This window comes from Monopterus albus, unplaced genomic scaffold (genome assembly GCF_001952655.1).
Source record: "Monopterus albus unplaced genomic scaffold, M_albus_1.0 scaffold13.1, whole genome shotgun sequence".
Lineage (NCBI taxonomy): Eukaryota > Metazoa > Chordata > Actinopteri > Synbranchiformes > Synbranchidae > Monopterus > Monopterus albus.
The window spans coordinates 1850666-1862454 of record NW_018127893.1 but is presented as its reverse complement, the minus strand read 5'-3'; the positions used below and the strand labels follow the sequence as shown (position 1 = coordinate 1862454).

General features: G+C 39.8%; 1 protein-coding gene across 1 annotated transcript; it reads left to right on the top strand.

Moving 5' to 3' along the window:
* The first annotated feature begins 4369 nt into the window (after window positions 1-4369).
* yy1a (YY1 transcription factor a) lies at window positions 4370-11239 on the top strand. Its single transcript, XM_020590843.1, has 5 exons — window positions 4370-4998; window positions 5919-6069; window positions 9001-9061; window positions 9272-9430; window positions 10753-11239. The coding sequence occupies exons 1-5, from the start codon at window positions 4500-4502 to the stop codon at window positions 10933-10935; spliced, it is 1053 nt and encodes a 350-aa protein (XP_020446499.1). The 5' UTR covers window positions 4370-4499; the 3' UTR covers window positions 10936-11239.
* The last annotated feature ends 550 nt before the right edge of the window (window positions 11240-11789 follow it).

Here is an 11789-nt window from a genome sequence, read left to right as displayed (position 1 = left end):
GTCCTGTCCCTGCAGCTGAAAAACACCCCCATAGCATGATGCTGAGGAGAGGCTTCCACTCTGCCCTAAAGCCCCGACTGGTGGAGGGGTGCCGTGATGGTTGACTTTCTACAACTTTCTCCCATCTCCCGACTGCATCTCTGGAGCTCAGCTACAGTCATCTTTGGGTTCTTCTGTACCTCTCTCACCAAGGCTCTTCTCCCCCGATAGCTGAGTTTGGCCGGACGGCCAGCTCTAGGAAGGGTTCTGGTCGTCCCAAACGTCTTCCATTTAAGGATTATGGAGGCCACTGTGCTCTTAGGGAATCTTAAGTGCAGCAGAAATTTTTTTGTAACCTTGGCCAGATCTGTGCCTTGCCACAATTCTGTCTCTGAGCTCTTCAGGCAGTTCCTTTGACCTCATGATTCTCATTTGCTCTGACATGCACTGTGAGCTGTAGGGTCTTATATAGACAGGTGTGTGGCTTTCCTAATCACATCCAATCAGTATAATCAAACACAGCTGGACTCAAATGAAGGTGTAGAACCTTCTCAGGGATGATCAGAAGAAATGGACAGCACCTAAGTTAAATATGAGTGTCACAGCAAAGGGTCTGAATACTTATGACCATGTGATATTTCAGTTTTTCTTTTTTTAATACATCTGCAAAAATGTCAAATTCTATGTTTTTCTGTCAATATGGGGTGCTGTGTGTACATTAATGAGGGAAAAAAATGAACTTAAATGATTTTAGCATATGGCTGCAATATAACAGAGTGAAAAATTTAAGGGGGTCTGAATACTTTCCGTACCCACTGTATATTCTGATGGAGTTAAACTTATTCTAGGTTAATACAAGAGGTTTACAAGGCTTGATAAAACGAAAAGCTCTTTTTTTATGTTTTGTAAAGAGGTGAAAGCAGATCTGTTATTTCTGCAGGACTGTCATTCATGTCCAGATGACTTGAAATTATGGAAGAATCAATGGGGCAACGAAATTTGGTTTTCACATGGCACAAATCATTTTGCCAAAGACAGATTTAAAGGAAAAATAGTTGAGTCAAATAGTGATTCTAATGGCCACTGGCTTTTGCTTGTTATTGAATTAGCAGAAAACCACTTTGTATTGGGTAATGTGTATGGGTATAACCTTCCTACATTAAACAAATTAGACAAATTAGAGGAACAGTTCAACTCACTTCTAGAAAAATATCCTAAGGCCAAAATTTATTATACTGTAGGTGGTGACTTTAATATGGTTTGGTCAGGCTTAGATGACCGCATCCCACCATGGACGTCAAATTCTGAAATCAGACTTATTCAGTTTTGTAACAGAATGAATGTCTTGGACATATGGAGATTCCGAAATGCTTCAGTTAGACAGTTCTCATGGGCAAACAAAAACTTGACACTACAATCAAGAATTGATCTTTGGCTGATCTCATCAGAACTACAACCTAATGTAAATGGGGTAGAAATTTCCCCTGCCATTATGACAGATCATAGAGCAATTAAAGTAAGACTAAATGTAAGTACTTTCTGTATTAATAGGAAAGATGTGGATTATTAAATAATGCTCTTTAAAAAATGAACAATTGATCTCAGATATTACTTACCTAAATGAAAATATCTGGGAGAAGGGTGTTGTTAACAGGGAATATGGAAAATACTGGGAAATTTGAAAAAACAAATCTGGCAATTTCTTATGGCAAAAAAACATTCTGCTGAAAAGATGAATAGAGAAGATAAGATATGCGATGATTCCAATGTTATCTCTAAATATATTGCTAATTTCTTTGCTAACTTGTACGAACTTAATGATTCCTATGATAGTTCCTACATCCTGAATTCAATCATAAATGCAAAAACAGCCAGCCCCAATTTTAGCAGAGAATAATAACCTTATAGGTAAAAAGATAACCTTAGCGGAAATTCTTTCAGGCATAAAATAAAAAAAAAACAATAAATCACCAGTTAATGATGGGCTTTCTACTGAGTTCTATAAAGTGTTTGTCCCATCTCTCCTTACCTTTTCTTACTAGTAGGAGAAGTTCTTAATTTATTAAGAAATCAGCATTCCTTTAAAGGCATTAGTTTTAATGGTAGGCATATAAAAATTTTGCAACTAGCTGATGACACTACTTTATTTCTAGAAAGTAAAACTGAAGTCTCTCATGCTTTCTGTTGTAAAAACCTCTCTAAAGTGTCTGGTCTCCACCTCAACTCAAGTGTGAGATTTTTGCTCTTAAAGGACATTATAGAAATGGAGTTATATAACATCCCATCAAAAGACACTGTGAAATATTTAGGAATTATGATAAAGGATGATAAGAAATTGATTAATGATAATTTGGACCCTTTAATTTCATCAGTCAAGATGAAATTCAACTCTTGGTTAGCCAGAGATTTATCTCTATATGGTAGAGTCCTACTCAGCAAACCAGATGGCCTGTCAAGAGCCTTGTATCTCTTTTTAACTCAGTTAATGTCACTAAACAGAAGCCATCTTGTTTAGACACTACTTTTTGATTTCATTTGGAAAAATAAACCACATAAGGTTAAAAAGGAAATTGTGTTTACCTCTTACAGAGGGGAGGGTTCAATGTTCTAGAGCCTTCTTCGTTTAACCATATTATAAAAATTAATTGGATTAGAATTTTTTAAAATAATCCAGATAGCATGCGGAATATCATCCCAAATTTCCTATTTAAAACGGTTGGTGGTCTTAGTTTCTTATTAATGTGTCCCTTCGCTGTGGGTAAGCTCCCAGTCAAACTCTCCAACTTCCATAAATCAGCCCTTATGAGCTGGTCTCTCTTGTATAAGCGCAACTACTCTCCTCATAAATATTTTTTCTGGAATAATGTCATTATCACTTATAACAACAAATCCTTGTTCTTTGAAAATTGGTTTAAAAATAACATTCTATTTGTAAAGCACCTGTTTAACTGTGATGGAGCTCTATTGTCATATAAACACTTCATAGCTAGGTACAGGGTTCCTGTCTCCCAGCAGGAGTATAATACCGTTATTAATGCACTTACATCTGGCACTCGTTGAGCATGCACCTTCTCAAACATACACAACTCTTTATCAGTTTAGATATTGCTGTTAATGGCACTTCTATCTTTGATAAAAGATTCAACAACATCTATGTAAGAAACTCCCTCATTAACAGCTGTTAAACTTGGAGTAAATGGGCATGCCAGTACAGATGCCTCAAAACTGTACTTAAGTAGGCTACAGTACTTGATACTTTCCACTATGGGCTTTTGTTATTTCCAGCTTCTGAAATGTGAGAATCATGTTATTTGTAAAAAGAATATCTTTGGGTTTAGAACTGTTGGTCTTTGAGGGTCTATAGCCAACTTTCAAATTCAAGTTGTGTAGTGACTATTATTTACATAACCAATCGGCAAATGTTTCAATAGCATAACGTTAATTTTGGATCTTGGGCAAAATCCCGGATACAGGCGGCCGAAATTAGCTTCCTCCGCAGGGTGGCCGGGCGCACCCTTAGAGATAGGGTGAGAAGCTCGGTCAACCGGGAGGAGCTCAGAGTAGAACCGCTGCTCCTCCACATCGAGAGGAGCCAGCTGAGGTGGCTCGGGCATCTGTTTCGGATGCCTCCTGGACGCCTTCCTAGGGAGGTGTTCCGGACATGTCCCACCGGGAGGAGGCCCCGGGGAAGACCCAGGACACGCTGGAGGGACTATGTCTACTGGCTGGCCTGGGAACACCGCGGCATTCCCCCGGAGGCGCTGGAGGAAGTGTCTGGAGAGAGGGAAGTCTGGGCATCTTTGCTTAGACTGCTGCCCCCGCGACCCGGTTCCGGAGAAGCGGAGGAAAATGGATGGATGGATGGATGGAACGTTAATTTGCAATTACATATCAATTCGTAATAATTTACATCTTATGATTTGATTTGATTTATTCTTTCAAGCATGTAAAATCAGTTGATATGACAACACACATAATTTTACACATAATCCAATATCAATTTGCTTATACCTAGTACATGCTTGAATGGAGTAGGAAGAAGTCAGACTTATCCAGTCCTACCCCATAACATCATCTTACCATCATTGGTTTGCAAGCAGTAAATGATTCACTTCTACCCACACGCATATTATACTAAAAAAAGATTATAACAGTGTTAACATTCTTACATCACACAAGTAATATACTAAAGAATTATTACAAAATGTACACCACACCCACAATTGTCCATTGATTATGGTATGAGCACGTTTCCATTGTTTTCGTAACCGGTAAGACACATTTACATTAATTTCCTTGTGCCATGCTGCAGGTGATTTTTCATTTATTTATTTTTTTTAAAACAAGATCCTTTTAATCCAAATCTCGCGAGACTTCATAATTGGAGCATCGTGGCGACGAGAGTACACAGCAATGTAGACTTGTTGTTGGAGAAGGAGGAGCGGGGAAGTAGACGGAAGAGAAAGCAAGAGTGGGAAAAAAAAAAAAATTGCATACAAGTAAGAACAGATACAGTATTTATGATGGCATCGGGGGACACTCTGTACATAGAAGCGGACGGGTCAGAAATGCCAGCCGAAATAGTGGAATTACACGAAATCGAAGTAGAGACAATCGAGACAACAGTTGTTGGAGACAACGGGGAACACCAGCCTATGATCGCTTTGCAGCCTCTTGACACCGATGATCCGAACTCGATTCACTCGCACCAGGAGGTGATTTTGGTGCAAACAAGAGAAGAGGTGGTGGGTGAGGACGACTCTGAACTGCACACTGATGACGGTTTCGAGGACCAAATCCTCATCCCAGTGCCCGCCGTGGAGGAGGACTATATAGAACAGACTCTGGTTACTGTAGCAGGGAAAAGCTCGACAGGCCGGACGAAGAAGTCTGGTAGCGGAAAGAAAGCGAGCAAAAAGAGCTACATGAGCGGAGGTGAAATGGGCAGAAAATGGGAACAGAAACAGGTCCAAATAAAGACTTTGGAGGGGGAGTTTTCAGTCACTATGTGGGCTTCGGGTAAGTAAAGTTCAGAGTCCTGAGTGAATTCCTGCACGGTGGCAGCTCGCTTTGTTCTCAGCGTGTGCGCCGGGTGACTGGGCCTGGTTGGGGCCTTGTCCTCGGCTAAAGTAGGAACTATTTCCCAACTCTGAGCCACTTAAACTTCATTTGAAATGTTTTTGTTTTTATGGGAAGCCATGTTTTATCTGTTGATGGGCGCCGCCATATTTCCCCCCGGTGTAGAAAGTATGGCGTCTCGAAAAAATGGCGTTTATTTGGCCGACGAAGATGGCGGCGAGAGTGGGAGCGAGTGCTGGTGGCTGCGCTAGGCCGCTGTGGCGCAGTTCAGTTCAGGGGTAAAGGTGGCTGTGGTGCCTTCAGGAACCCCTCATACTTTACACTTCTGAGGCTCCAAACGGACTATATGTGTTTGTGTGGTTAATAAATACAACGAACCAGAATAGATGTTTATCTTATTGTTAGTATTGTAGATCAGCTGTGGCAAGCATGATGTAGTTTATACGAGGCTTACTCAAATTCTTTGCCCCAATAACTGTCTAAAACATCATACAGTTTATAATGTGTCGGTCATAAAAATAATGTATATATTTGTCGGTAGCCTATTTGAAAAGCGTTGTGATCCAAATTGTAGATAGTTGTTTTTTTTTTTTTTTTTTGAAAGATTTGTCACAAAAAAAAACAAACAAGCCAACAGTTTGTATTTTGAATACACATTTGATATGAGCAATTTTTGTAAATCACAATAATTACCTGTCTGGACAAAACCCGGAGCTTGTGCCTTTTTGTAGTAAATTAGTAACAATGGAAGGTGACCTGTGATAATGCTTTAGCTCTAAATGGCTTTAATCACTTCTTAACTGCATGTTCTGGTACTGTGTGAAATAACACCTTTCAAAAACTCTGTCCCTCTAATTCAGATGACAAGAAGGACATAGATCATGAGGAGCAAATCACGGGTGAAAACTCACCTCCAGATTATTCAGAGTACATGACAGGGAAGAAGCTTCCTCCAGGAGGCATCCCAGGCATCGACCTGTCAGACCCCAAACAGCTGGCAGAGTTTGCCCGGTAAGTGGTCATGTTGGTTATATTCACCCAAGTAAAATTATAGTGAGCCATATGTAGTGACCCATAATGAAAGACATTTGTACATAGAGCTAGGGCTGCAATGAACAACAGTTGTGATAATCAATAATACAAAGGTTGTAATAGTGACCTGTTGATTATTTCTAAGATTAATTGGATGTATAAAAAGAAATTGTGAAAGAATAGAGCTTTTCATAAAGTGGACAGGTCCTTACAGTGTTTACAAAAATAGTAATGTTTAAGTAATTGTTCATAAAACATCCTATGCTAATATAAAGGGCCTGTACAAGCTTGACTGCTACTGTAGATTTCAGTATTCCTAAAACAGGCCTCAGCACATTTAGGCAATTTACTCTGCACTATCCCCATTTCCTTGCATATGTGTCATCAATGTTTGTGATCACATATGGTAACTTAGCCTGGCAGAGTTTGCACCATACAGTCTCATGCAAAAGTTTAGGCACACCTTAAAAAAAAACAAATTTTGGGGATTTTTTTTTTTTTTTCTTCCTTGCAAAAGGCTTCTAGTTCTGTAATATTCTTTGGTCGTCTTGCATGCACAGCTCTTTTAAGATCTACCCACAAATTTTCAATGATGTTTAAATCAGGGGACTGTGATGGCCATTCCAAAACCTTCAGCCTGCGTCTCTTGAGGTATTCCATAGTGGATTTCGAGGTATGTTTAGGATCATTGTCCTGTTGTAGAAGCCATCCTCTTTTCAGCTTCAGCTTTTTTACAGATGGTGTGATGTTTGCTTCCAGAATTTGCTGGTATTTAGTGGAATCCATTCTTCCCTCCACCCGTGCAATGTTTCCTGTGCCACTGGCTGCAACACAACCCCAGAGCATGATAGATCCACCCCCATGCTTAATAGTTGGCAAGGTGTTCTTTTCATGAAATGCTGCTCCTTTTTTTCTCCAAACATGCCTTTGCTGATTGTGTCCAAAGAGTTCTATTTTAACTTCATCAGTCCACAGCACTTGTTTCCAAAACGCATCGGGCTTCTGTAGATGTCCTGTTGCATACTTCAGATGTTGGATTTTATGATGGGGACGCAGATAAGGTTTTCTTCTGCTGACTCTTCCATGAAGGCCTTGTCTGTGCAAGCATCGCTGCACAGTGGAACGGTGCACCACCACTCCTGAGTCTGCTAAATCTTCCTGCAGGTTTTTTGCAGTCAAATGTGGGTTTTGATTTGTCTTTCTGACCAGCATACGAGCAGTTCTGTCCGAGAGTTTTCTTGGTCTTCCAGATCTCATCTTGACCTCCCCAGTTCCCCTGATCTGCCATCTCTTAATTACATTTCTTACTGTGGAAACTGCAAGCTGACAACGCTTTGCTATCTTCTTGTAGCCTTCTCCTGCATTGTGGGCATCAATAACTTTCATTTTCAGGGTCTTACACAGCTGCTTAGAGGAACCCATGGTTGCTGGGTGTCCGCAAGTGTGTGCACAAGGTTTGAAGAGTCAAGGTATTTGTACAGCTTTGAAATTGGCATTTACCAATGACAGCTGTTGCTGTGCATCAGATCTAATGAGCTGATTAAGGTCTGAAACCTTGTGAGAGACTTTGAGACTCTGGAACTCTTAGGGTGCCCAAACTTTTGCACCATGCCATAATAATGTTTTTATTTTTTATTTTTGTTCAATTTATGGCATAAGAAGTAACTATGCATCACTGTTTGCTGAAAATATTGTGCATTTTTTTCCATTTCCAAGAGAGACTGTGTTAACATCTGTTCAAATAAAAAAATCACCAAAATCTGTTATTTATCAAGGGGTGCCTAAACATTTGCATGAGACTGTAGCTCATTTTAGTTTATTTTCTCGAAGAAGTTCCACACAGAATTTTTGTTGGCTGTAGTCTCTGCATATTTCTGCTGTTTTGCATTTGGCATTGTAGTAAAATTATATGCTAGTCTTTTTATAGTGTTATTTCCAGGTGCCGGTAAAAGCAAGGGGAAACAGTGGCTCTGTGTTTTTAAAGACAAAACCATAGTCGCATGAAATATTAGGGTGTGTGTGTGTGTGTGTGTGTGTGTGACGACTGAATTTTTGAAAATCTTTGCCCATCCCTACAGTTTGTTTCATGTTTACATGAATGCAACACAAATGCAGTTCCATTTAGCGCTTCTTATTAGCAGCCTACCATTATGTTCCTAAATATATAGTATAATTAGCATCATAACATACACTCACTGGCCACTTTATTAGGTACTCCTGTACAGTTGTATGCAATTCAGTGCAACACTGTATTCAGAGTTGTTTCTATATTTTTGTCCTCTCCAGCTGCATACATGAGGGGGTCAGAATGTTAGGACCACCTCTGAATATAATTTAGTCCAGTACAACAGCACCTTTAACTATGACCTCAATAATAAACCTACAATTGAATTTATACATTTATGACAGTTTTGCCAAAAAACTCGAACAAATGTTTGTCATATTTGGCACTGGGCAAATATTCTCTCAAAATAAAGTGCTCCCAAACAAGTTTGGCCATCCACCTTTCTCTGCTGTAACCATGCTTGCTCCTATCTACTGCTTCTCAAATGTTTTTTAATATGGCTCACTGACGGTCATCTAGTTGCTGACCCAGCCACCCACCACAGTTGCATGACTAGACCCAACTAATCGACAATTAAATTGGTCAACTATTTTTATTATCAGTTTTTATTGAGTTTAGCAGTCAGTTGTTGCAGCCTTGCATATAACAGTCTTCCAATAGGAAATGTTTCTCTCACTAAAAGTGAGTTAAAGGAACATTATAAACTTTGGTTCACCCAGTGCATCCTGAAAAGCACAGTCAGCTTTTTTGTAGAGTGCAGTATTTTGTGTGCGTGTGTCTTTAGCTGAATAAGTGGACAGTGGTGTAAAAGTATATAATGGTGGCACCTCTTTTATTTGTTACAGCATGAAGCCAAGAAAAGTAAAAGAAGATGACGCACCCAGAACAATAGCTTGTCCACACAAAGTGAGTGCAGTGTTCTCTTTATTGTGCCACTATAAAAAGTACTGTTCGTAAACAGCAGATTGCTGAACTGACATTCCTGAAAACATGCACATTCATTACACTGGTATGAGGAACATTTCAGCTTTCTAAGCTGATGTGGTTTTAGTCACTACACTGTTGAGCAGTTATGTCCAGAGGGATCAGCTTCTTCTGTGTTTCACTTCCTCTCAGGGATGTACCAAGATGTTCAGGGACAACTCAGCGATGAGAAAGCACTTGCATACTCATGGGCCTCGTGTGCACGTCTGCGCAGAGTGTGGCAAAGCCTTCGTGGAGAGCTCAAAGCTGAAGAGGCATCAGCTTGTACACACAGGAGAGAAACCTTTCCAGGTGAGTTCATGTCACACTCAATTTTCTCCTGGAGAAAGCTGCATAACTTTGCATTCATTTCTTTAGTGGTAGGAAAAGAAACAGTACATACTGATATGTTATCTTTCCCAACCGGCTTGTGTCAGAGCAGTTACACACCTTATTATTGTCTCAAATAGAGAAAGAGAGACACAGCACATTTAAGCCACGCCCATACGGGGGGGGCACTCCATTGACTTTGTATTCAGTGATGGTGTCTTTTTGACAGTTTGTCTATTTACAAAAAAACTAAACAATGCCTAAAAGCTGCTGTGTGACCAGATGCACTACCAACAAGGTAGTGCATCCAGAGTGACCATTGTAAAAGCTGCTGAACAAAAGAATGAAGCTTTAAGACAAAAGTGAGAGGTTAGCAAGAAGAACAGGGAAACTCTGGGATCCTGACACACTCTGCCTTTTGAATAGCAAGAATATTGTCACTGTTAAGTCAAATATCAGTTTAGGTTACTATATTTCTGTATGTTAAACTAAAGCACTTGGACAGTATAGCCCATTTTCCACCACCTGGTACCAGTTCAACTTGACTCGCTTCAGTCAGATGTTGGGGACAGTACCTGGTACTATTTGTGGTATCACCTCTGTCGAGTTTCCATGCGAGCAGAGATGATACCAAACAGTGATGTGTAAACACTGTACACTAGTGACTGGTCAAAGAAATTGCGCCATCAGAAGTGGAACAAAAAAAGCTCAATTTTTAAAAGCAGTTATTTAACATAAACTTCTACTTTACTGTAGTTACTGTACTAAACAAAACAGCAGAGAATCCAGAACAATAACCATTTGATGTCCTTCATTGTTTGTGTCTGTTGCTGGTGATGTCACAGCAGTGTCACTGTGACAACCAGCTACACTGCAAAGGGACCATCTGCAGTGCAAAACTAAGCACTTGGTACTAAAAGCAAGTATAGTTGAGTTGAGCTGGTAACAGGCGATGGAAAAAGGGCTTATGTTAAAGTTTGTGTTATAAATCAGAAAGCTATGCAGTAACATGTTTTTAAGTACCTTAGCTAACTACAGTAGTTTGCTAATATACAGCTAACATTCTAATAGTAGCTTTTAAAACTTTAACTCCGGGTACTTTGCCTTCTTTGTCGAGCATCCTGTCACAAACATTTAGGCAGTGAGACATCTTCATTCAATACAAAGTCAGTAGAGAGTCGGTGTGGTTTTCAGAGTATGATGCATTGCGCTCTGTCTCTATGCCTGCTTTTGATGATATTATCACTATATCTGTTAGCCAAGCTGAGACATGCAGGAGCATTAACTTGATCTCTTGTCTCCAGTGCACATTTGAGGGCTGTGGCAAGCGGTTTTCTCTGGACTTTAACTTGCGCACACATGTGCGTATTCACACTGGAGACCGCCCGTATGTGTGCCCCTTTGATGGCTGCAACAAAAAATTTGCCCAGTCGACCAACCTGAAGTCTCACATTCTCACACACGCCAAAGCTAAAAACAACCAATGAGTCAGCCCTGAACCAGGTTGATGACAGCGTGAGCACACACTGGAGGATCTGAACCTGTATCTCCACTTCTTGACAAACAAACTCATGTCATGTGGCCTGCTTTATGGTAAGATATGAAGTCCCCTTTGCGCTGTCTTGAAGTGAATGCTTAAACAGAAAACATTTTCTGACTTCCTGATATACATGAACTGTACATGGAAAAATGAACTTGTGAGAAGCCCAACCCACTCAGGCCTCCTACCCTACTTTGGCTCTACCTGGATTTATGATCTCTTCTTGTGAAGATATTAATCCTTGGATCTGCACCTAATCATCAGAAATACTGTAGTTGTATTTATACTGTAGTAAAACGTATTTATACCTTAATACAGCCAGTTAGTTTTTTGCAATACAAGTCAAATTTGCATTAGTCCTCAGCAATGACACCCTTTCAAATTTGTACTTTTCCCTAAGTGTGCATATTGTACACTGTCTGGCATAAGCTCTGTGATAATGTATGTAATAAGACTGTCCTTGTAGCTCTTCTCAGAAGGCTTCAGTTTGTTTTACCTTTTTTTTTTTTTTTTCTTCATCTGTGTTTTGAGGGATGAATGGGTTGTCTTTACATATTTTCATTTTGTATAACTATCAATCTTGTAGATAATAGCCATGTGATTTTCAGCAGTGATCACTGATTAAAATGTTTTTCCCTCTTGCACTGTCATTACAAAAAGTGTAGTTTGTTCTCTAACAATTAGAACTCAAACTATAACTGTTATGTTCAGTAGCAGTGAAATTTAGAGCTGCTCTGAAGACTAAAAGGAATTGAGGTCACTACAACACGTGATAATATTACGGGGAGGGCCCTTTTCTAG

Coding starts and splice junctions, on each gene's coding strand:
- yy1a (XM_020590843.1), top strand. CDS start 4,500: ATGATGGCATCGGGGGACACTCTGTACATAGAAGCGGACGGGTCAGAA. Junction 9,062..9,271: donor CAATAGCTTGTCCACACAAA/GTGAGTGCAGTG, acceptor ACTTCCTCTCAG/GGATGTACCAAGATGTTCAG. Junction 9,431..10,752: donor CAGGAGAGAAACCTTTCCAG/GTGAGTTCATGT, acceptor TCTTGTCTCCAG/TGCACATTTGAGGGCTGTGG.